Consider the following 26,035-nt stretch of genomic DNA (forward strand, 5'->3'; position numbering starts at 1 on the left):
TTGCTCACTGTTCTCACTTTCAGAACTCGCCCCTTCTGGTAGAGATGCGTCTCGTTCAGCAGGGCTATTGTTCTTCTGTCGCTGGGCATCACCGTGCCGTCTATGGTGTTAATCTTCGCTCCCAGGAAGATCTTCACCTGTTCTGGTTCTATCGATGACTTCCCCCAGTGTATCGAGAACCCCAGGTTTGTTAGTGTTCTTGTCACCCGTTCTGCGTGCGCCTCGCACTTGTCGCGAGTGCTTGCTTTGACCAGCCAGTCGTCTAGGTAAGGATACACATGAATCCCTTCCCTTCGTAGGTACGCTGCTACTGCTGCAAGGCATTTTGTGAAGACACTTGGGGCTGACTTTAGGCCGAATGTCAGGGTTGTAAACTGATAATGATCCTGGTTGATGTTGAACCTTAGCAGGTTTTTGTGTCGCCTGTTCATTGGGATGTGCAGGTAGGCGTCGCCTGTTCATTGGGATGTGCAGGTAGGCGTCCTGGAGGTCCACGGTGGCCATGAAGTCTCCGCCTCGTATTTGGGATAGCACTTCTTGTAGTGATGTCATTTTGAACTTTTGCGTCTTTATGAATTTGTTTAGGAACCTTAGGTCCAGGATGGGTCTTAGTGATTCGTCCACCTTTGGTACAAGGAAGTAGTTGGAGTACACTCCCTTGTTCCTTTCTCTGCGTGGCACTGGTTCTATGGCCTTCTTTTTCAGTAGTTGAAGTGTCTCCTCCCTGAGATGAGCGAGCTCCTGACCCGAGCGCTGTCTTCTCTTTGGTTTCTTGTTTGGAGGCCTTTTCTCTAACTCTATGCAGTATCCGTGCTGTATGACGTTGAGAACCCATTTGTCTGATGTTATTTGTTGCCATTGTCGAAGGTAGAGGCTTAGTCTTCCGCCTACCGGTGTTGCATGCTCGTAGGCGCTTGTTTTGTGTAACCCCCTTGGTGTTCTTACATTGCGCTTCACCCTTCGGGGTATGCTGTGGGTGAGCGTCCTTTTGTGTGTGTAGTCACTTAGATGAGGGTTGGTCTCCCCCTCTCCTCCTTTGGCCACGTCCGTTTCCTCTCCCTCGAAAGGACAGGCCTCGAGGCTGGTACTGCCAGTTCTGCTTCTGCTGTCCCTGCTGGCTGTGACTGTCACCCTGCTGCCCGTGTTGGAATGTCTGGTGCGACGTACCCTGCTGGCTTCCTCCCCTTCCGTAGGGTCTCCGATTTGGGGTGCCTCTTCGCATTCCTCTGAATTGCAGGGCTCCCATGGATCTTGCTGCCTCATTTTCCTTTTTCAGCTGGGTGAGCTTCTCGTCCACTGTTTCCCCGAACAGCGTTTCACCGTTGAAAGGGGTGTTCAGTATGTTATTCTGGACTTCCTGCTTGAATCCAGAAATTCTGAGCCAAGCCTGTCTCCTTTCAGTGATCCCTATGGCCATCAGTCTGCTCGAAGTTTCCGCCCCGTCCAATGCAGTCTTGATGCATGAGTTGGCGATATTCTTCCCTTCCTCCACTAGATGGGAAGCTCTTTGACGGTACTCTTCTGGGAGATGCTTGACTAGTTCCCCCATCTCATCCCAGTGCTGGTACTGGTGTCTGTTCAGTAGCGCGTTTGAGTTCGCCATGCGCCAGTGCATTGCGGCGTTTCTTTCTACCTTCCTTCCAGTGAGGTCCATCCTTCTGCTCTCCTTATCAGGAGGTGGCCCGAGGTCGCCGGCACATTGGCTCTTTTCCTGGCCGTGGAAGCAATGATGGAGTCTGCCGTGACCGATCCCTTGATGCAAGGAGGATCCTGCGAGGAGTGCTTGTACTTCTTTTCCGTCCTGGGCGTGATGGACCGGCATGTTCCCGGGTCCTTGAACGCCTCCTTCCCTTGGTTCATCACGCTTTGGAGCATGGGGAGGAACTGGCTCCTCGTCTGGATGGGGAGCAGAGTTTCGAGTAGGAAGTCTGCTTTCGGCTTCTCCTCGTCCAATTTCAAACCAAAGGCTGCTGCAGCACTCTTGACGACCATGTTGTACGCCCCGAGGCGGCGAAGGCCTCGAAGGATACGAGTCCACGGGCTCTTCGGGGTTTTCGGTGTCGATGTCCTGCCATTCCAGCTCCTGACTCGTCGACGGCGCCGAGCAGTAGAACGACTGCTGATCCTCATCATCACCTTCTCCCTCATAGTAGGTGCCTTCTTCCTCCTCTTCAGGACCTCTCGACTGCTCTTCGGCGTCGAAATCCCCTTCTTCCTCGATCTCCACGACATCCGTCGACGGGACCGTTGGGATTTTGAATTGTTAAATTCGTTCGTCGAACTCCTTCTTCCTCTGAAGGATGCTCTCCATCTCCGCCTCGAGCCTTCTCTCTTTCTTCTCCATGCTTCATATGTGCTCGGCGTCGACCGCAGGTCTCTTCGACGGAGCTTGCGTCGACGCGGCCTTGGCTTTCGTCACCGAACGTCCCACCTCGTGGGTCTGTTTCGACGAACTCTGCCTCTCGGCGGTCTTCGGCACCTGGGAGTCCTTCTCGAAGGATCCGCTCGGCCTTTTGTCCTTTGAACCACTGGCGGACGTCGAAATCTTCGGCGCCGGTGTTTCCTTCGAGGACTTTGACTCATTTTTTCGAGAGTCACCATCCGATTTTCGGGGCCCTTTCGGTGGTTTTGTACTCGACGTGTCTCTTACCTCATCAGGCGTTTTCTTATCGGTCTCTGCGACCGTGAAGACATCAGGTCCCTCGGCGATGTTGTCTTCATCGTCGGTGGATAGGCCCAGATCGTACAGCGACGGGGCCTTACCCTTGCCTTCCATGCTGAAGTTGGCTCTCCTCTGACGTTCTCTCACCCGGAGTGTCTTCGGCGCGAAGGCGGAACAGGCGTTGCAGTCCTTGCTCTTGTGGTCGAACGGCAGGCAAAGGTTGCACACCGGATGTTGGTCCTTCTGCGCGAACTTGTCGTGGCAGTTAGGGCAGAACTTAAATGGTGTCTTGTCCATTGCGCTCAGAGCCTCTGAGTGCGCATTTTCCTCTGTGCGTCGAAGAATTTCGAGGATCCCCTCCTTCTTCGTCGTCCCGGCTGTAATACCTTTCTCTCTGTAGTCTTCTAAAGGTTCTCCTTCGATGAAACTCGCGTATTTTCCTTCTTCCTTCGTCTAAAACTCTGGAGCTTCTCGATGACGATCCAGACCCAACGGCGGAAAAAAGAATCTGAAGATGGCGCCCCAAAGGTGGGACTTCCGCAGGAAGCACGACGACGTCACGAGAGGTGCACCAAATGGTGGGACGTCGACGCCCACCTGGGCTACAAAAAAACAAACAAAAAAACAAAAAACAAAAGAAAGACTACGAATCCGGACCCAACCACCAGATCGCGGAATAATGCACAGCATAGTGAAACCAGAAAGATTCACGCTGCAAAACAAAGTTCGAAAATACATCTTCAAGGAAAAACAACTTGCACACATCCGAGCCCAACACTAGATGGGAGGGGTATGCACAGCATGTGTACATGCAGCAATAGATGCTACAGACACAGTTTTATGCAGCAACACTTCAAACATTCAACTCATTTTATGTCTCCCATTGGAAAATAAAGTTAGACAATTATTCTAGCATCAGAGGTGCTTAACATAAATGACTCATAGATAGGAAAGTCTCCTGTAAGTCTCAGACAGCACCATTAGGAGCTTGCAGCTTTAAGCTGTTAGTTTCAGGACTAGTGACAAACAAGTTACCTGATTCCGGGCATGGGGCCCATTTGACTGTGAGGTGTAGATGCCGGTGTTGGAGGCTTCAGATCATCTGTCATGGAACTTCCAGTAGACTGGGGTGTCTGGGGACCCTGCATTGACCCAGATCCGGCTATTTTGGGAAGAGAATATGTTAGCTGGTTTCAAGAATATGTGCATCATTACTCCATTCATCTGACAAGGCATGGATATAAAATAACGCAAATATTTGGAAAAAGTGGTTCAAGATTACTAAGGGTAACAATCTCAACATAAAAACAAAATCCAAAAATTTAACTGACAGTAGGTCTCAAACCTCATAGCGGTGTAGGAATAGATGCGCTCACAGAAGTCATACACATCTTTTTCTTTTTTCAAATACTACAAACGATTCTTAATCCAACCACTTAGAATAGCATACTTCCTAGAACATTCATCTATAAAACATTCAGGCCGCAAACCCATCTAAACATGGGATTGTGTCCCCAGCTGCACACAGGTCAAAGAGAAGGTACTGCAAAGGCAGTTAGGAGAGTCGGTAGCAGACAACAAAATGAGTTATGTAAAGGTCAAATACTGTCAAAAAGAAAGCGGGCGAAGAACAAGTTGATTCACTTTACATTCTCTTGATATAACAACTATTCCCAAACTTGAAGGACAAGTTACTTACCTTCAATAACGTCTTATCTTGTAGAGACATGATATAGCAGCAGATTCCTCAGCTTTGAACTCCCCAGGCGTCAGACTGGATCCGGAAGATTTTTCTTGAGCAGTACCCCAGCGCGCTGATAGGTGGCGTTGTCTCCGTCATCATAGTCTATATAGGCGCCACCTCGGCGTGCTGACATCATTACTTTCCACGCTAGAAGCACGGAGCCATGAAGGTGACTGACAGGGATGTGTTTAGACAACCTAGGGCCCTGAAGGGGAACAGCCCTGAGATGAAGAGCTGATCTGCAGTGCAGGGAGGATGAGTGGGGCGGTAAGGAATCTGCGGCTAGATCACGTCTCTATCAGATATGGTGTTACCAAAGTAATTTGTCCATCTGATGAAGACATCTAGCCGCAGATTCCTTACGTTTGAACACACCCAAGCAATACCATCCATGGAGGAGAGGCTGCAGAAAAGTTTAAATCAGAAAGTCCTGTTGGACCGAATGGCTAAAGAGGCCTTCCCTACAGACCGGATTGCCTAGGCAATAATGTTTGGCAAACATGTGCAGAGATGCCCACGCAGCCTCCTGTGGAACACCACACTGGAGAGCCGTGGTGGCTGCCTTAAACCTGGTAGAATGAGCCCTGAGGCCTTCAGGAATATGTTTCTTTGCTAAAGCATAGAATTTTAATACAGAGGATAACCCATCGGGAGATGGTCCTTTTCTGCACAGCATGTCCCTTCTTTGCTCCAACATATCCCACAAAGAGCTGGGCGTCCACCTGGCACTCTTTACTGCGGTTAAGGTAGAATGATTACACTTTTTAGGCACAGGCAGTTGAGATGTTCTTCTTCCTTAGAAGTTTACAGAGGAGCATAGAAGGCGGGCAAGGTGACAGATGCCACCAGGTGGGTAGGTGTCACTACTTTAGGCAAAAAAGAAGTCCTAGTGTGGAGCACTGCCTTGTCTGGGAAGACAGTCAGTTAAGGAGGCTGATAAAGTGCCTGCAACTCGCTCACCCTCCTGGCAGACGTTATTGCCACTAAAAAGACGGTCTTAATTGTAAGCAGTCGAAGGAGGCAATTGTGCAGCGCCTTGAACGATGCACACATTAGATTAGATAACTGAGGACCAAGTTAAGGACCCAAAGGGACATGATAAAAAAGTAATGGGGCGAAACAGATGTGTAAGCCCCTTCAGAAATCTATATAAATTGGGAGAGTGACGGTTGGTCTGGTAACCGTAGAAAAGCAGAGAGGGCCAAAAGATAACCTTGAGAAAGCCCTGAGCAGAGCCCTGCTGGGCAAGAGATAGGATGAGAAGGAAGATGTCAGAGAGGGAGGCAGACAATAGCCCATTCTGTACAATATTTACAAAATGTCTACCATCGGCAGGCGTATACTAACTTAGTGGAGGGACGCCTGGCTGCCAGAATAACTTTGCACACTTCAGGAGGAAGGTTGAATGCTGTCAACTGTTGCCACTCAATCTCCACGCAAGGAAGAGGAGGGGTGACAGATTTGGGTGGAGAACCTTCCCCTGCTGCTGCGACACAAGATCCTCCCATAGGGGCAGCCTGATCGGAGGATCGTTGCTCATCTGCAAAAACTTGGGATACCAAACTCTCCTTGCACGGTCTGGAGCCATAAGAATGACTTGAGTCTGGTCGCTCTTGATCTTCTTGAGCACACTGGAGAGGAGTAGTATGGGTGGAAAGGTGTACAGGAGGCCTGAGCTCCACTCAAGACAAAAAGCATCGCCGAGCGAGAGACACCTTGGAAACTCCAACACGCAAAACTGCTGACATTGCACGTTCTTGATGGAGGTGACCAGATCTAACCAAGGCTCTACCCACCGCTGCAAGAGTCCTTGCACCACCTCCGGATGGAGATGCCATACGTGATCCGCTAGGCACCAATGGCTGAGTTTAGGGAACCGGCCAGGTGTTGAACCACCAGGGATATGCCCTATTGTTCCAGCCAAGTCCAGAGACGCAGGGCCTCCTGACAAAGGGGCCACAACTCCACCCGCCTTGTTTGCTGCAGTACCACATGGAGGTGGTGTTGTCCATTAACACCTGAACCAGTCTTCCTTGGAGAAAAGTTAAGAAGGCTTTCAGTGGCAGTCGAATCGCATGAAGCTCCAACAGGTTGATGTGGATCCAGGCTTTCGCCGGAGACCTCCGATCTGCAACTCCCTCAGATGGCCGCACCAACCCAGAAGGGACGCATCTGTCACCACTGTAAGTTCTGGGTGGGGAAGGGAGAGGGGTCTGCCTGTGACCCATTTGAGGTTTGTCAACCACCACTGCAGGTCTTGCGCAGTCCCCTCCAAGATCTGGACCAGGTCGGTGAGATTTCGCCGATACTGCACTCATTGGAACTTCAGGTTCCACTGCAGAACCTGCATGTGCCATCTGGCATGATTCACCAGCAGGATGCAGGAGGCCATGAGGCCCAGCAGCTTCAGAGTCAGTCTCACCGAAATCCAGGATAGAGGCTGAAACATCGGTATTGTAGCCTGAATATCTTGACTCGCTGTTCAGGAGGATAGGCCAGAAACTGCACTATGTCCAGAACGGCTCCGAGGAAAGGAGTGTTTAGGAAGGAGCCAGGTGTGACTTCGGCATGTTGATAGTGAACCCTAGCGAACGCAGGAGGTTCTCCATAGTCTGGAGGTAGCAGACGACTGCCTGGGGCGAGTCCACCTTCAACAGCCTTGGTGTGGAGACTGGGAAAGAGATGAGCTGCGACCACTGACATCACCTTGGTGACCACCCATGGGGCACTGGTGAGGCCGAATGGGAGCACTGTTCACTGAAAGTGCTTGTGGCCCACCGTAAATAACGGGTAGCGTCGATGAATAGGCAGGAGGGGAATTTGGAAATAGGTGTCCTAAAAGCCGGAAGCTACCATCCAGTCTCCGGGGTAAAGGGCAGACAAGCCTGAGCAAAAAGTGAGCATCTTAAACTTCTCTTTTCTGAGGAAATAGTTGAGGGCTCTGATAACAAGATATGACGATGGCCTTCATCCTTTTTGGGCACCAGAAAGTAACAGGAATAGCAATCACAGCATATTTCTTGCCCCAGAACCCTCTCTATGGCTCCCTTGACCAAGAAAGTCGTAACTTCCTCTCGAAGCGTGCCCCACCCCCCATCTCTGAAGAGAGGGAAGCATTCAAAGGACATGTCCATAAGATTGGCTCGGACATCCCAAGAGAAGCCCCGATGAAAAACCAGGTGTCCTCAGCCAAGCGTGGCGACGTACGCCCACCGTTGTCGAAATCGGTTCGTCCAGCGAGTCTGTCATGTCGAGGCAACAGCAGATAGTAAACCGTGCTGGATCTCTCCTGTCTGCAACGGTCTCCCATAACAAATTGGAGTAACGGCCCTTGAGGCATGTAGTGTTTACTGACCGTAATGCTAGGCTGGTGGAAGAGAATATTTTCTTTCTGAAGCTAGCCAGCCTTTTGGATTCCCTATCCGAGGGTGCAGAAGGGAACGGGCCACGAGAAGTAGAGGCTTGGACTACCAAGCTCTCAGGGGTTGAGTGAGATGTAAGGAAAGCTGGGTCGCCAGGTGCAGAGCAGTGGCAGCAGGCCATCATTCTATTCATAATAGCCCCTGTGCTGGGCTTGGACCAAGTGCCCAGAAGAACATCAGTTAAGGCCTCATTGAATGGCAGCAAGGGTTCTGAAGTGGAGACACCAGGATGCAGGACCTGTCAAAACATTGGTCATGGCCGCTACAGTAGGAAGCTAAAGGTCCAAGATATTCACAGCCCTACGTACCACCATGGCAAAAGAAGCTCCCTCCTCCGTAGACAGGTTAGGAGAGGAAAACATGCTAGGCTCTGGAGTGGTATCGTATAGTTTACCTGTGGGTGTAGTTTTGCAGCTTGAAGACTTTCTGGATTCACTATGCTGTGCATTATTCCGCCATCTAGTGGTTGGGTCTGGAATTGTAGTCTTTTTTTCTCTTTTTTTTTTTCGTGGCCCAGGTGGGCGTCAACATACCACCATTTGGTGTCCTTCGTGACGTCAACGTGCTTCCTCCAGAAGCTCCCACCTTTGGCTGCCACCTTCGGATTCTTTTTTCTTTTCTTGTGTTATTCTTGTTTTTCCTCTTATTTTCTAAGTCTTCATTTTTAATCCCCTTCCTCCTGTCTCATCTTTTTGGCGGAGGAGGGTGGGTTCGCTAGTGAATCCAGAAAGTCTTCAAGCTGCAAAACTACACCGACAGGTAAGAAACTATACGTTTTGCAGCATGAATCTTTCTGGATTCACTTTGCTGTGCATAGACTTTGTAGCGGTTTGTCCTTATTGTGGTGGCTGGGTGGAAGATGAGCACTGGTTACTGAATATGTGTTGTAAGACCTTCTTTCCCACTTGCGCTTCTTTGTTCATTTGGATATTAACACAGTAGTGCTTAGTGAACGTATGCACTGAAGACCATGTTGCAGCTTGGCAAATGTACCACCTCTCTCGCCTCCTTGCTGAGCAATTCTTGCGCCTCTAGCTGCAAGAGCTCCATTGCTGAGTGTGCCTTTCTTCCCGGTTTTCTGTGTGGAGGTTGTCTTTCTAACTCTATACAGTATCCGTTTTGTATGATGTTTAGTATCCATTTGTCCGATGTGACCTTCCTCCATTCTTGGATGAAGTCTCTTTCCCCTACCGGTGTTGAGTGTTCGTGGTACTGTTTGTTGTTGAACGTTTGGCTGTATTTTTTCTTTTTGTCTTTCCGCCCACCCTGAGGTGTTGCTAGGGTGGGGGCCTGATGCATAGCGGAGTCACTTGGTGGAGGGCTATTGTCCTCCCCATCGTGTTGGTCCTCGTCCTTTTCCGCGCCCTCAGAAGGACTGTCCCCGGGGTTGGTCCTGCCAGTTTTGCTGCTTCTGTCCCTGCTGCTGCTGGCCTTGGTTGTTCCCTTGGTAGCCTTGCTGGAACGTTTGGTGCGATGTGGTCGGCACGTTGCCTCCACTTCTACCACCTGGCCTCCTTGTGGGTGTGCCTCTTCGCATTCCCCTGAACTGCAACGCTCCCATGGACCTTGCTGGTTCGTTGTCCTTCTTGAGCTGCGTCAACTTGTCGTCCATTGGTGTGCGCAACAGTTGCTCTCCATTAAAAGGAGTATTTAAGATGTTACTTTGTACCTCTGGCTTGAATCCCGAAACTCTGAGCCATGCTTGTCTTCTCTCAGTCACTCCTATCACCATTAGCCTGCTCGATGTTTCTGCAACATCCAATGCCGATTTCAGGCATGTGTCCTCCATGTTCTTTCCTTCTTCTACCAGGTGAGCTGTCCTTTGTTGGTACTGGTCTGGTAGATGCTTCAGGAGCTGCCCCACTTCATCCTAGTGTTGGTATGCATGCCTATTGATCAGGGTGTTGGAATTTGCGATGCGCCAATGTGTTGCCGCATTTCTCTCCACCTTTCTCCTAGTGAGATCCATCCTCCTACTCTCCTTGTCTGGAGGTGGTCCAGCATTTGTGGGAACATTAGCCCTCTCCCCAGCCGTGGCTGCAATTATGGAGTCGGCTGGCAATGACCCTTGGATGTATGCAGGGTCCTTTGAAAAATGTTTGTACTTCTCAGTTCTGTGTGTCACAGCTTTGTATACTGCTGGCTCCTTAAAGTCCTCTCTTCCCTGGTCCAGCACACTAGGCAGCATGGGCAGGAATTGTCTCCTAGTCTGTTGAGGCAGTAGAGTTTCCAGGAGGAAACATGCCTTGGGCTTCTCCTCCTCCATTTTCACTCCATAAGTCTGTGCAGCCTTCTGTACGACCAGGTTGTAGATCCCTGTCGTCTGGTGGCGGGGGCCTCGAAGGATAAGTATCTACGCCTTCTTCCGGCTATTCCGCGTCGAGATCTTGCCACTCCACGTCTTGTGCCTCCGAGGACGTCGAGTCCCGGTAGGATTGCAGATCTTCGTCACCTTCTCCCTCGAAATAGTAGTCGCCTTCTCCCAAGTTCCTTGACTGGTTCGAGCGTTTTCGGCAGGTCTTCGTCTTCCCTTTCGACTTCGACCGCGGGTTTCGGCGGGATGGTGTATTGGCTAATCTTCTTGTCGAAGTCCTTTTTCCGCTGTAGGATGCTCACCATTTCGGCCTCAAGCCTCCTCTTCTTCCTCTCTATCTTGGCGGCATGTTCGGCGTCGAGGGTTAGAGCGCGTCTCATGTCAGCCCTTCTTTCCTCAGCGCTGAGGTGTCCTTCTCGAGGGCAACCTTCGACGTCTTTGAGGTTTTCGCTGATTGGGAGTCCTTTTCAAAGGATCCGCTCGGTTGACTGTCCCTGGAGGCTGTTGCTTTCGTCGAGCGGCAGAGCTCCTTTCGAGCACTTAGCTTCACCTCTACGAGTGTCGCTTGGGGCTTTTGCTTCACTCTTTCAAGTGTTGCCAAAGGTTGGAGCTTCCGGAGGAAGCACATCGACATCACGAAGGACACCAAATGGTGGTATGTCGACGCCCACCTGGGCCACGAAAAAAAAAAAAAAAAAAGACTACAATTCCGGACCCAACCACTAGATGGCAGAATAATGCACAGCATAATGAATCCAGAGAGATTCACGCTGCAAAAGCAAGCTACTGGCATCACCCAGTTCCTCATCCCAGTCAATTTCTTCATTATAAGGCGGGACTTCTAAAGGGTCCAGCATCCCCTCCCAATCTTCCTCCAATCCTAGCCCCTACGTCCGGGAATGGATTCATAAGGAGCCATGGTTGCTGGGAAAGGAGACGCTGGCGAGAAACCCAATGGAACTCCTGCTCAGACCAAGGGAGCCCAAATGCGCGCCGGCTGGGTCAAAAAGCCCAAATACGGCGCGGCGCACCTGGAGTCATAAATTCCTTTCAATCGGGCGGGGGTTGCTCCTGGTGCCAGAAAGGGAGGGAAATGCGGAGCGACCCAGGCACACGTTCCGAGGCCTCGAACGTCGAGACTTTTCAGTCAAATCGGTTGACTGACAGGGTGAAGTCAAAGCACGCTTCAACTTCTTGTGTTTCTTGTGGTGCTTCTTACCTGACCCCTTTGAGGACTTCGAATAGGAGTACCCTGGAGCGGTGCTCGGACCTTCCTCTTGACAAAGACCGGGATCAAGATCTCCGAAGAGACCTCCAAGTTGCCTCACGCCAGGCTGCAAGGAGTTTTAGGAACCGCTGGCTCAAAACTTTAGGCGCCATTGCCCGGCAGTCGGAGTATGACTTCAGGTCATGTTCGCGCTTCAGGAACCAAGGACACAAGAGGTAGGGATCCGTGACCAATATGGCGCTGTGACAGGCGCCACACAGTTTGAATCCTGAGGTCTTTTTGGACATGATGGAGTACCCACACACCAATGATAAAATGTCAACAAAATGTTTGTCAAAAAATGGCAGGGGGTAGCTCTCTTCAACGGCTCTGCGCTGGATGGCACAGAAAGAAGACAGCTGACACCAGTGCGCCGATGTAGCGCCTGTTTAGACAATGCGGACGTCACGATGACAGAGACGTCAACGTCATTTCGGAGTCGACCGACGCCACCTTTCGGCACGTAGGGCTACTACTCAAGTCTGATGACTGGGAAGTTCAAAGTTAAGGAATCTGAGGCTAGATGTCGCTATCAGATGTGTGTGCACATCAACTAGGGAATGCACATGTTGCAACAGTGGCTAAGGAGACATGGAAGGGTTGAAATGTCTTCCTCTTAACTTATCGCTGCTCGTTCACCTTTTTAAACTCATTCTGTATCTTGTTTGTGACACCCACTAGAGCATCCTCAACCATTTTCGTTCGTAACCATTGGTTGTTTAACTATTACTGAACTGGTCACCTGTGAAGTTTTTCATTAGGTATTAAATTAATGCATTAAGCCAACATTTCAGCAATATCATAACAGTCCTCACTGTCAGAAATTGATGAGTCTGATAAAGGATATGTTTTATTTGTAATACCACTATATTCCAGTGTAGGAGTGGCTACTGAAAGGTCTGCATTCTGATTCACGGACAGGAAGGAATATGCTACTTACCAGTATGCATCTGTTCTTGGCATGTAGAGCTGCAGATCTATACACTGTGCATAGATCGCCATCTGGTGTTGGGCCCGGATGTTTGCAGTTTGTTTTTCTTCTTGGACAGTCTTTGGAAGTCACGAGTTCGGTGACTCCTCCTTCGGTCAGTACTGCGCATGGGCTTCGGCTCCATCCTCAGATTGTTTTTCGCCAGCAGGGAAAAGATGGAGCGTAGTGATAATAGTGAAGAAACCCATGTGTGTTTTATCTAAATAAGATAGCCTGGAACGGATACAGGTAGCCGGGGAGGCGGGTGGGCATATATAGATCTGCAGCTCTACATGCCAAGAACAGATGCATACTGGTAAGTAGCATATTCCGTTCGAGGCATATGAGCTGCAGATTATACACTGTGCATAGATTATATAGCAGTACCCAACCCTAGCGGCGACCACCGGTATCCGTTGAAGTAGTTTGAAACAGTGTCTTTAGTACAGCCTGGCCCACACTAGCTTGTTGTTTGGAGTGCACATCTACACAGTAATGTTTTGTGAAGGTGTGCGGTGTTGACCATGTGGCTGCCTTGCAGATGTCATCTAAGGGTATGTTCCCTAGAAAAGCCATAGAAGCCCCTATCTTTCTTGTAGAGTGGGCTTTAGGTGGAACAGATAATGTTTGTTTTGCTTTGTGATAGCAAATTTGTATACACTTTACAATCCACCTAGCTATCCCTGATTTTGAAATGGGGTTGCCTTTATGCGGTTGAGAGAAGGAGACGAACAACTGTTTAGTCTTTCTGAAAGGTTGCGTTCTTTGTATGTAGTACAGTAAGGCCCTTTTAACGTCAAATGTATGTAGAGCCCTTTCCGCAACAGATTGAGGTTGCGAGAAAAAAAACGGTAACTCCACCGATTGATTAAGATGGAGGGGGGAAATGACCTTGGGCAGAAATTTTGGATTTGTGCGAAGTATCACCTTGCTGTGATGTACTTGTAAAAAGGGTTCTTGTATAGTGAACGCTTGTATCTCGCTAACCCTTCTAAGGGAAGTGATAGCTACGAGGAAAGCTGTTTTCCAAGTGAGGAACTGTAGTTCACATTTATGCATTGGTTCGAAAGGCGGACCCATTAGCCTTGTAAGAACTACGTTTAGATTCCATACAGGTGAAGGTGGTGCCCTGGGTGGAATTACTCTTTTAAGGCCTTCCATAAAGGCTTTAATAGCAGGCACTCTGAACAGTGATAAATGCTGTCTGTTTTGTAGGTAAGCAGCAATTGCTGCTAGGTGTAGACGGATGGATGAGTACGCCAGGTTACACCTTTGAAGATGGAGCAGATAACATATGATGTGCTGTATGGATGCATGTAAAGGGTTGATTGTTTTGTTACGGCAGTAAACAACAAATCTCTTCCACTTTGCGGCATAGCATGCTCGAGTGGTAGGACGTCTGGCTTCCTTGATAATGTTTATGCAATCAGGGGGAAGATTAAGGTATCCAAATTCTAAGATTTCAGAAGCCACATCGCAACGTTGAGCTGAGCTGGGTCCGGGTGCCTGATTTCTCCATGGTTCTGGGTTAGGAGGCATGGGGACAGGTGCAGTTTTTGATGTGGTACCACTGATAGCTGTAGTAGTGTGGTGTACCACAGCTGCCTGGCCCATGTTGGGGCTACCAGAATGAGTGTGAGGGAGTGCTGCTGTAGCTTCCTTACCACTAACGGAATTAGTGGGAGAGGTGGAAAGGCGTATGCAAATCTGCCTGACCAGTTAATCCATATCGCATTGCCTTTGGACAATGGGTGTGGGTATCTGGCGGCGAAGCTTGGGCATTTTTTGTTTTCGTGGGTGGCGAAGAGGTCTATTTGAGGATGCCCCCACTTGTGAAAGAATGGGTGAAGAACTTGTGGATGCAGTTCCCATTCGTGCATTTGCTGCCATGGTGTTTTGTATGCCTGGGACGTGTTGTGCCAGGAGAAAGATTTTTTGTGGAATTGCCCATCTCCATATGCTCTGTGCTAAGCGGGAGAGCTGGGGAGAGTGTGTCCCCCCTGTTTATGAATATAATACATTGCAGTCATATTGTCTGTGCGAATGAGGACTGCCTTGGTTGAAATTTGTTTCTGAAACGATTTCAGGGCTAGAAAGATCGCCAATAACTCCAGATGGTTGATGTGGAGTAACCTCTGTTGTGGCGTCCATAGACCTTCCACTGTGAGGTGTGATAGATGCGCTCCCCAGCCGGAGAGCGATGCGTCCGTTGTTAGAATCACCTGAGGAACCGGGTCCAGGAACGGTCGCCCTTTGGAAAGGTTTGTGGTGTTCCACCACTGCAGAGATCGATGGGTGCGGCCGTCCACCAACACCAGATCCGTCAGCTGTCCCTGGGCCTGGTTCCACTGACGTGCAAGGCACTCTTGGAGTGGACGCATGTGAAGTCTTGCATGGGGCACTATGAAAATGCAAGACGCCCTCATCCCTATTAGTTTCATGAACACTCTTGCTGGAAGAGAGTGCTGAAGAAGGAACTTTTGGCGCAGGGCTTGCATGCTTGCGATTCTGGCTGAGTTGGGATAGGCTATAGCCTTTGAGGTGTCTATAGTGGCACCGAGGTATTGCTTTGTGTGAGACGGTATCAAGTGGGACTTTTGGTGATTCACCGTAAAGCCTAGCTGGTGGAGTAGTTGTATGGTAGTGTTTGTATTCTGCACACACTGGTGATAGGACGCGGCTTTTACGAGCCAGTCGTCCAGGTAGGGGAAGACGTGAATGTTTTGTCTTCGGAGGTGTGCTGCCACTACTGCCAAATAAAAAACCGAAAGCAAAAGCCAATGCTGCGTGTAAATTGCCTGAACTTTAAAAGTGACCTGAGTGAAGCAGAGACACTAGCAACCAATTGTTCCGTTGGATTTAATCCTGTAAATATTTTCAGTTCACATTTGGAAACATTTTCAATTGACGATACATATTCATTACAAAAACATAGATACACTTAACTAAACGATATAAACATTTGCAAAATTGGACACCACTATAATCATTAGTACACTCACCCATAAGAACAACATTCATACTACTCATACATCCTCACTCAACAACGTAAAATATGAGACAGTGATACTCAATAAATAAATCTTTACACAAAGGCCATCAATAAACACGACTGTGCATAGTAATGAATCTCAATACTATATTTTACGCAAGATTGGCCGTAGAAGAAAAAAGGTCTACGCGTTTCGAATCCCTTTGTAGACAGGGATTCTCATCAGGACCAACACTTGGCTTAATCTAAGGAGGGGGGAACTCAACCCAAGTCTAGTGAGGCTTTAGAGTGTGTAGAAGGGTGTCGAGTCAACTAAAGGCACTTCTTTCCGGCGTTTAGGAATCAACGAACATTAGAAGAGTCACGAGTATTACGAGTGTTACAGGTGCTCTGGACGATCTCCAAAGGAGAGAGTAGGAGGAGTTAATCTGCTCACACGGTCGTCTGCTCTCCGGAGCAAGGACTAGCGTTTCTTTGCCTCAGTTGTTTGTGACCTACTGGGTGACAAACAACTGAGGCAAAGAAACACGGACATTGCCGTTTCTCGAGATTCGTCACTTGCGGAAAACTTTCCCAGACGGCCGGCTTAGTTCATGCCTCGCTAGTCCTTGCTCCGGAGAGCAGACGACCGTGTGAGCAGATTAACTCCTCCTACTCTCTCCTTTGGAGATCGTCCAGAGCACCTGTAACACTCGTAATACTCGTGACTCTTCTAATGTTCGTTGATTCCTAAACGCCGGAAAGAAGTGCCTTTAGTTGACTCGACACCCTTCTACACACTCTAAAGCCTCACTAGACTTGGGTTGAGTTCCCCCCTCCTTAGATTAAGCCAAGTGTTGGTCCTGATGAGAATCCCTGTCTACAAAGGGATTCGAAACGCGTAGACCTTTTTTCTTCTACGGCCAATCTTGCGTAAAATATAGTATTGAGATTCATTACTATGCACAGTCGTGTTTATTGATGGCCTTTGTGTAAAGATTTATTTATTGAGTATCACTGTCTCATATTGTACGTTGTTGAGTGAGGATGTATGAGTAGTATGAATGTTGTTCTTATGGGTGAGTGTACTAATGATTATAGTGGTGTCCAATTTTGCAAATGTTTATATCGTTTAGTTAAGTGTATCTATGTTTTTGTAATGAATATGTATCGTCAATTGAAAATGTTTCCAAATGTGAACTGAAAATATTTACAGGATTAAATCCAACGGAACAATTGGTTGCTAGTGTCTCTGCTTCACTCAGGTCACTTTTAAAGTTCAGGCAATTTACACGCAGCATTGGCTTTTGCTTTCGGTTTTTTATCATAATTGGCTTGGCCTTTCTGCCACATGAGCCAGAACCCCTTATTGGTTTTCTAGCCACTACTGCCAGGCATTTGGTAAACACCCGTGGTGCGGTTGTGACCCCGAAGGGGAGAACCTTGAACTGATAATGTTGGCCGTCCACTACAAATCGGAGGTACTTTCTGTGAGCAGGGTGTATTGGAATATGAAAGTATGCGTCTTTCAGGTCCAGTGTAGTGAGAAAGTCGCCCTGACGGAGGAGTGGGAGAACTTGCTGAAGAGTTACCATATGAAAATGGTCTGAATGGATGTATGCATTTAGAGGCCGGAGGTCTAGAATGGGCCGTAGGGTCTCGTCTTTCTTCGGTATGAGAAAGTACAGAGAGTAGACCCCTAGATTTTGCTGATCGACGGGTACCTGCTCTATCGCGTGTTTTTGCAGGAGGGAGAGTACCTCTTGTTTCAGAAGTGTGGTATGTTCTTGTGACATCGCACGGTGTCTGGGTGGAATATTTGGGGGGGTAGAAGTTAGTTCGAGACAGTACCCTGACCGAATAATTTGGGTCACCCATTTGTCTGATGTTATGGCCTCCCAGGTTTGAAGGAAGTCTTGTAGTCTGCCCCCGACCGGAGTGGAATGGTCTGGGGGGAGCGGGGGAAAGTCATTGTGTGGGCGGTGTGGCAGAACGGGCAGTGTTGGTTTTGCCCCTGCCTTTATTATTGTTTCCTCGATATCCACCTCTTTGGTAGCCCTTTGAGAAGGTATTCTGAGGAGGGGACTTGTAGGACGTGGAGGCGTTATCGGAAGAGTAACCTCTGCCAGAGCCTCGAAAGGAGGAACGGCGAAAGGTGCGTCTAGGGGTTTGTGATTGCAGGGCTCCCATAGACTTCGCCGTATCTGTATCCTTCTTCATTTTTTCCAAGGCTTCGTCTACTTTTGGGCCAAATAAATGTTGTTGGTCAAAAGGGTGGTTTAGTATAGACGCTTGGACCTCTGGTTTAAAGCCTGAGATCCTGAGCCAGGCGTGGCGGCGAAGCAGAACACTGGTGTTTATAGCCCTGGAAGCTGTGTCTGCTGCGTCAAGGGCACATTTAATAGAGGTGTTGGTAATAATCTTTCCCTCTTGTATTAGTTCATTATCCTTATTTTTATATTTCTCTGGGAGGTGTTGCATAAGAGCCTCCAGCTCATCATAGTGTGCTCGGTCGTAACGCGCCAGCAACGCTTGCGTGTTGGCGATGCGCCACATATTGGCAGCTTGCGAGGCAGTGCGTTTGCCTGACGCGTCGAGGAGCTTGGACTCCTTATCGGGTGGCAGAGCTTCACCTGATGACTGAGAATTAGAGCGCTTCCTAGCTGTGGATACCACTAATGAGTCTAGGGGCGCAGGTCCTTTCAAATAGGCAGGATCTGTGGGGGCTGCCTTGTATTTCTTCTCTATTCTGGGGTTTAAGACCCTAGCTCTGACGGGGTCTTTGAAGACCTCTGTCGCATGTTTGGTCACCCCCTTAAGCATGGGTAATATAGCGGTAGACTTATCTGCTATGTCAAATGTGTCAAGTAGGAAGTCTTCCTCAACTGGATCACTGTGTAACTCCACCCCATGATAATGTGCCGCCCGTTGTAAGAGGTGGTGGAACCCCAGGGAGTCCTCTGGTGGAGACGGCCTGGATGGGTAGAGATCATCCTGAGGCACATCTGGGACATCGGGATTGTGATAATCCGCCCATGGGTCAGGTGTTCCCGGAGGAGTGGGGTCCTGCGGGGCATCTGGGGGATCATAGAATGGATCTTCATGGTCATCAGGGTCTGGAGACGGGGTTGGAGACCGATGAGGCAAGGGTGGAGAAGGTGGGGGTGGAGAAGGTGGGGGCGGAGATGGAGGGGGTGGAGGAGGTGGCGGAGGTGGAGGAGGAGGTGGAGGTGGTGGGGAGGGAACTCTGAATGGGGATGTGGCAGAGTCCTTCCGTTTTGGTGGTGGAGGAGGAGTTGGCTTGTCCAAAAGTCTTTTCTTGGAAGACAAAACTAAATGTCCAGTCCTTGGATCCTTTGTTAAAGTCTTTTGAAGAGGATCCGGTGTGAAAAGCTCCTCCGGCACCGATTCCTCCGTCGGTGCCGATGTTTTCGGAACTGAAGGCTTCGCCGGTTTATCCGCGCCATGTTTTCTCGGGGTATCCGATTTTTGGGTCGGCGCCGAGGCCGGCTTCGACACGGAAGCGTCGGTGCCGAGGGATTTATGTTTGGTCGGCACCGAGAGGCCAGGTTTCGACACCGATGGCTTCGGAACAGAGGGTGTTTTCTTCGGTGCCGAAGAATGTTTTTCGGCGCCGCTAGGAGGCTGGCTCGGGCCCGAGCCACCAGGAGACTTGTGATGCTTTTTCCCCGGGCCCGAAGGTGGGGTGATGGAAGCAGTATGCTTGGTTTTCCCTAGGCCCGGAGGCAAAGGGGTAACCGGAGTCTCTTTCGGTATGGGCGCGGGAGTGGGAGGGGGTAGAGTACTCACGACCCTCTGCGCCGGTGTGATCTCCTCCACGTCGGAGTCGTCGGCCTCGGAAGCGCTGACGACGTCGTCCTCCAGCTCGGTGTGCTGCTGTCCCGAAGCTCCGGTGTCTTCTCCGAAGATGTCAGGTGGAGCCGAGGTCGATGAGTGCGCCATGGTGCGTCGAGCTCGTCGATCCCTAATAGTCTTTTTCGAACGAAAAGACTTGCAGGCGGGGCAGTCTCGGGCCTCGTATTCGGGAGAGAGGCAGAGGTTGCACACCTGATGGAGGTCGGTGTGGGGAAATTTAGACCCACATTTTGGGCACTTCTTGAAGGGAGTCCTTTCCATCGGCCGAGATCGGAGTCGAGATAGGCCCGAGGGCCGCTGCCTGGAATCGAAGAAGTGCCGAAGAGAGAGATGAAGAAGTCAATTTCGTCTAAAGAATCTCGATGGACGAGGATTTTTCGTCGAAGGTCGAACTGGAAAGGTTCGAAGCCGGAGCACGAAGTATTACATCCGAGCCCGATGGCGGAAAAAAACAATCTGAGGATGGAGACGAAGCCCATGCGCAGTACGGACCGAAGGAGGAGTCACCGAACTCGTGACTTCCAAAGACTGTCCAAGAAGAAAAACAAACTGCAAACATCCGGGCCCAACACCAGATGGCGATCTATGCACAGTGTATAATCTGCAGCTCATATGCCTCGAACAAACATTTTTCAGGAATGGGAAGGATTTCTTCATGATCACAACTCCAGTTTGGCCAAGAAGGTAAATACTGTCTGAATGTTGGCTTTACATTCCTGAGACAAATTCCCCATCACCTTTAAGTATGGGTAAAAATGAACTGCAGATTGCCTTATGAGCACTACAACTACTGCAAGACAACTTGCAAACACCTTAGGTACCAATTCTATGTCAAAAAGATGCACCTTGCATGGATAATGAACTTATTTAATCACAAACTTGATACATTTTCAGATGATATAAATGCATCTGCACAAGAAACTCTTGCAATAGTTCTGCAAGTTCAGTTGCACTAACTGAAAAGGGTGGTGGGCCAAATCTGTGAGCTTCTTGAAATGTAGCTTTCCATTCATCTGCAGACAAGAAAGGTCTACGTCTGGTTCCTTCTTCATACTCAGTGGTTCTTTGTCTTATGGGGAGAATGGATCTATAACAAAGCTCTTCTAAAGAGGTACTAACGCACTCACCGACCTGGAGGGGGATCTTGATATCTATCATTTTGCCTCGCTGTGTGCCAGTGAACTTCCTGTGAGATAGCATAGATCCATGACTGACTCATCTACATGGTCAGGTGAACTCACTGCACAACAGGGTGGGTCTGTGCTTTTGGCCCTTCTTGCCATGTGTTGATGCATTCGCTAAAGAGGAGAGTGGACCTATGGCTGGGTCATATGTGATATGTGGTGGTAAACCTAATGAGCAGGATATGTGTATTTGCCCTTGCTGAAGGGGGAAATATATGTATAGGGTCTTGTTATTACATAACACTATACCACACTCACTAAAACGGCCCATGTGTATATAGCCATGCTATTCTTGATATGTAGGTGTGAACTTCAAGAAGGAAACAGTTTGAATGCAGTATCAGTGCAGTCACTGAAGAGAAAGTGGTTGGCATACACGGAGATAGAGTGGACCCATTACTGGGGCTACCACTGCATGTCCAGTTGCACTCACAGAAATGCAGAGTTAGGCATTGATTATACTGTAGCAGTGCACCCATGGAACAGTGTTCACTGAAGGGGAGGGTGGCTATATTTGTGGGCACATCTTGATATGCAGAAGTGCACTCACTGAAGGCCAGGTCTATGCCTGGGTCCTTGCTGATTTGAGGGAAGAGTGGAACTCTTGGCCATTCTTTTTATATCTGTGGGACTCATCAGCACAGGGACAGATGGGACCAGACTAGGCAAAAAGAAGAGGAAAGTCTGAATTTAGGCATTTTCCTAGCATTTCCCTCTTCACATTCCTCAGCAGAGAAAAGGGTATGGCTATAGCAGTCTCAGAACAGTTAAAAAAAAAAACTCATAGGGAGATTGAGGCAGACTTCTCGACACCATTCCTAGCATGGCATGGCACGTATCAAATGAAAGTGCCTAAATCTGGCAGTTTTATTAACTTAAATGAGCACACTCACCAGGAGAGGGAGGCTGAATTTTTGCAGCCTTTTTAGCGTCAGCAGCTGCAAAGATATCAGGTGGTGGATCTTCACCCCTCTCTATTTTGCACTCAAAGGCATAGAGACACTGAATGTACTGCTTCTTCAGTGAGCTGGCTGCACTGCTCGAGGTACCCACATTCAAGTTTGTGGACAGCTCCCGCCATTTTTTGTTCTTGTTGACCTGAGAAGAAAATGAAAGCAAATTATATCCACAAATTCCTACCTGCCAAAGCCCTAAATACCCACTGGGAATGGAACCTCTCAATCTTCACACCTAGTAAAAATACAACTGCAAATGTATAAATAGCTAAACACACTCACCTGAGTCAATCCTCCAATTTCCTTAACAGACACATAGAGCCTGAAGAGGTCGAGAGGCTTGCGCCCCACTGCAGGAAGGTTGTTCATTCCCATGGCTTTCTCTTCAGTGAAGGACAGGTAACGATCCACCCACATTTTCCTGTCGGGCTCCATTCCAAGCTCATACAACTTAGTGATTTTCTCATTGGTAGTTGTGGAGGAGTTGGATTTCTGAAACAATTTTAGCAAACATTAAGTCAAAATGGCTATCAGTGTATGTATGCCCTGTGTCCCTAAACAAGTGTAGGAAGCTGGCTCTCTATATACTATACCAAAGTAAGGTATAGCGTGCACAGAGTCTAGTGGAACCTGTGAGAAAGTGCCATCTTTCTTGCATGGTATGCCCCCACTTTTTGCTAAATTGCTGAATGAACTTCGATTGAGTGTACCCTGGGTTCCTGCCAATCAGGTGCCCAGGGCCTATGTTCCTTCCTTAAACCACACAAACTCCAAATTGGCAAACCCTAGCCACATGTCAGCCCCTAGTAAATGGTACCCTAGGTACCCAGGGCCTTGTGACCAGGGAAGGCCTCTAAGGGCTGCAGCACTCATTGTGCCACCCTCAGAGGCCCTGTACCCTTACACACACACTGCCCTTGCAGGCTGAGTGTCTGGGTGCAGGACAAAACAAAGAGTCGACATGGCACACATCACTGTGTACCATGCCCATCACCTACACTGCCAAGGCATATGTCAGCCACCCCTCTAGCTGGGTGCATTACGCCTATGGTGTGGGCACAGGAGCAGGAGCCCTGTGCCCCTACAGTACCCGGGTCCATTCCTGGGCACTGTAAGTGCAGTGCTGTCATTTAAGAGTACATGGTGCTGAGAGCTTGTCAAACACGAGCTCCACAGCACCATATTGGCAACACTGAAGCCTGGGAAGTTTGGTATCAAACTTCTCAGCACATTGAACCCACACTGATGCCAGTGTGGGATTTAATGTACTAAGCACCCCAGAGAGCATCTTAGAGATGCCCCCTTACAGCTAACTTACAATCCACGTCTGCTCTGAGGCTGCCCAGGCTGCCACACAGCAGACACGTTGCTGGACCCCTGGGTGGGAGAGCCCCTGCTCTCCCGGGCCTGCAACAATGCACATCCTGGGTGAGGTGAGAAATCTCCTCCCCCAGGATGAGCAAAGGGAAGCTTCAAAGGCATGCCGCCATTTGGAGTTTCCCCAGGCCACTGCAACCCCCCACTCTGGCGGGAAGCTTGGCCGGAAACCCCATACAAGGACAGGGGATGTGCCAGCCTGCCCACCCCACCCCTCAGGTGGGGGAGGCGAGGTGAAGCACATCTCCGGGCTCTCGCCATCTTGAAGATGGGAGGCCCTACCCTATCAGGATTAGGCTACTGCCCCCCTCCCACAGGAGAGAGGCAGGATAGGGGGTGTACCCACCCCAGGACAAGGACCCATTGGTCCCTGGCCTTCACCTACCTGTAACGCCCCTAAATCTAGTATTTAGGGGCACCCTGAACCTTCCTTCCAGAGATTCCAGATAGAAAACGACAAGAAGAGCAAGAAGAACAAAGACCTGCCCTGCAGCTGCTAAAAAGAGAAGAAGACACCAACTGCTTTGGCCCCAGCCCTACCGGCCTGTCGACTCTCGAACCTGCACCAGCGCGGCATCCCTCGTGGCCAGCAACCTCACCAACCCCGGAGGACCTGGCTACCTTTTAGCTCTAAGCCCCTGGGACTCCCACGAGTAGAGGCTCTACTCAAGAAACCTATTTGCTATCCCTGGCACCAGCCCGGGACCGCGGACCCAACACACTCTGCACCAGCCAAGCCTGGCCAGTGCCGGAGTGGACAAAGACCCAGAGGACGACCCCACGGCGACTGTGACCCAGAGTCCGGCACCCAAGGACCCCCCTCGACATCCCGGAAGAAGCCTGCAGCCTCAGAACCAAGTGCCACCCCAGCCGCGATCAACCAGAGGGTAAGATTCCCGACGTCAAAAGGCACCCCTGCACCCGGCGCCCTGCGACCCCCTGTGCCCAATCCCGGGGTACCCACCTAACCTACAACTACCCAACTTACCTCTCGAAGTGGTGGTGGCACCTGAAACATCCTCGTCCCCGAGCCTGCAGCCTCTTTCCAAACCGGAACATTCCCATTGACTTCCATTGAGCGCCCTAAGGCTCAAAAGCACCCTGCACCCAGCCGCCCGAGTGGCCCTGGCAGTGCCCTCTCTACACTAACCTACTTCCCCACTTGCCCTGAGTAAGTGACCAGGAGCCCAGCTCCCACAGCCGCGTGGCTTGCCAGACAGCAGCCACCAACCAAGGCCCCCCTATCCCTCATAGGATAACATTGGGCCCAACTCTCTCTGCACCCGGCCGTCCTGAAACCGCTGAGGGTGAACCAACTGTACCTACCTGACACTGGGGGACCCCTGAGTCCATGCCCGGAATTTCAACACTACCAGTCGAGTACTTACCCTTAAACCGCTAACTTCATTTTCCTCATAGGGTAACATTGACTGGCTTTTTCTTCAAAAATCTTCTAAGTGTGAACTTTTCAAAACTGCAAAAATTCACCAAAAATCAGCCAAGTGACAAAAACGAATTTACTCACCTGCTCCTAGGTGAGCTCCCAGTGCTGGATCTTGGTGCCCAGCCCTGACTCTGAAAAGTGTTCACAACTATACTTACCTCTAACTCATTTTTCTCCCATAGGAAATCATTGTCTGCTTTTCTGTGAAATTTCTTCTAAGTGTCTATTTTTGCAAATTTGAAATATTCTTTTAAAATCGTACCATTTCTGCAAACGAAATTACTTACCTGCTTTTGATAAGGACCCCAGTCCTGTGTCTAGGCACCCAGTCCTGGATTACTAAAGTAACGATAAAGTACTCTACCTGCAATTTGAATTTCTTGCCATAGAGATCCATTGAATGTTTTCTGTGAAATATTTTCTAAGTGCTAACTTTTGAAATAGCTAAATATTATTTAAAAATCATTACAGTTATTAAGTCGACTTTCATCACTTGATTCTGAATACTGACCCCAGGCTGGTTCTAGGAGCCAGACCTGGAATTCCAAAAGTAATCTGAAAAGTAATTTATTACAAATAACCTGAATTTACCATTGAGCTCAATGCATTGTTATGTTTAGGAAATAGGATTGTTTATTGCAACCAACTGTGACTGTTTACACAAATTTATTGCTTAACACAAAAGTATTTATATTCAACCTCTCATTCTGAGAAAGTATATTTTTACCCCCTTGTGGTTCTAAAAATAAAACAAGCATATATTTTATATATATAAACCATTGGCCTAGAGTTCAGTTATTGAGTGTGTGAAACCATTTGCTGACTGAGTGTGTACAATAGCGGTGGGATACAAACTTGCATTTGTTGGACTACTTGGTTACCATCTGATCACACGACAGAACTCTTAAAAATTGCCTTTAGAATTCTGATTGGTTTTTCCAAAATTACTAAAAGTCTTGCTAGGGCCTTGCTTAAGTCCCATTAGAATTTTAGAAAAATAAAAGTCACTATAGTCAGGGTAGAGGGTTAGAACTGTCAGGTTAGAATGTCTCAAACAAACCCAGCTATTAGTGATAATAATAACATGGACCTGGTGGAGGAGCTCGACCTCACACCTTACTTACACTTGTCTTTCAAGGAATTGAGGTCCTTATGTAAACTCAAAAACTTACAAATGGGTCAGCATCCAACCAAACAAGGGCTCCAGGAGCTCCTGGCTGAGTATGCTAAAGACCACCCATCTGAACATGGTGATAGTCAGATGAGGAAAGGGTAACAGGGGAGGTGGACAGCAACCTCCCCATACTATTCCCTAGGGAGGAGATGGCACCCATACCCTCCAACTCAAGACATAGCATCTGGGCACCTAGAGACCACACAGGTGGCTCTGGTCCCAGAGACAACACTGGGGGACCCCCCAGTGAAGAGGACAGCCTTGTGAGGCTGGCCAGAAGAATAGATCTAGAGTCCAGACTCCTGGCCCTAGAAAAGGAAAGGAGAGAGATGGGTTTAGCACCCATCAATGGTGGCAGCAATAATAAAAACAAGGATAGGGAGGAAACTTCTGACCCTAAAATCCCCAAAGGGATTGTCCCTAAATTTGAGGAAGGTGATGATATCACCAAATGGTTCACAGCCTTTGAGAGGGCTTGTGATATCAGGAAAGTAAAGAAACCTCTCTGGGGGGCACTCCTGTGGGAACTGTTCTCTGGTAACTGCAGGGACAGGCTTCTGACTCTCTCTGGGCCAGAAGCAGGGTCCTATGACCTCATGAAGAAAGCTCTGATTGAGGGATTTGGATTCACCACTGAGGAGTATAGAATTAGATTCAGGGGGGCTCACAAAACC

At 49.1% G+C, this 26,035-nt stretch overlaps 1 protein-coding gene across 2 annotated transcripts in view; it reads right to left on the reverse strand.

Annotated features, from left to right (window-relative positions):
• The window catches only part of ARID1A (AT-rich interaction domain 1A), a 548,770-nt gene that overhangs the window by 164,625 nt on the left and 358,110 nt on the right, over window positions 1-26,035 (reverse strand). For both annotated transcript variants that reach the window (XM_085647728.1, XM_085647729.1), the window contains exons 11-13: window positions 21,649-21,858; window positions 21,304-21,508; window positions 3,698-3,824 (exon numbers count right to left, since the gene is read on the reverse strand). In XM_085647728.1, coding sequence (XP_085503854.1) covers window positions 3,698-3,824; window positions 21,304-21,508; window positions 21,649-21,858 — 542 coding nt within the window. The remainder of the gene's footprint in view (window positions 1-3,697; window positions 3,825-21,303; window positions 21,509-21,648; window positions 21,859-26,035) is intronic.

The sequence above is a fragment of the Triturus cristatus genome, chromosome 3_2, assembly GCF_964204655.1.
Source record: "Triturus cristatus chromosome 3_2, aTriCri1.1, whole genome shotgun sequence".
In the NCBI taxonomy this organism is placed as follows: domain Eukaryota; kingdom Metazoa; phylum Chordata; class Amphibia; order Caudata; family Salamandridae; genus Triturus; species Triturus cristatus.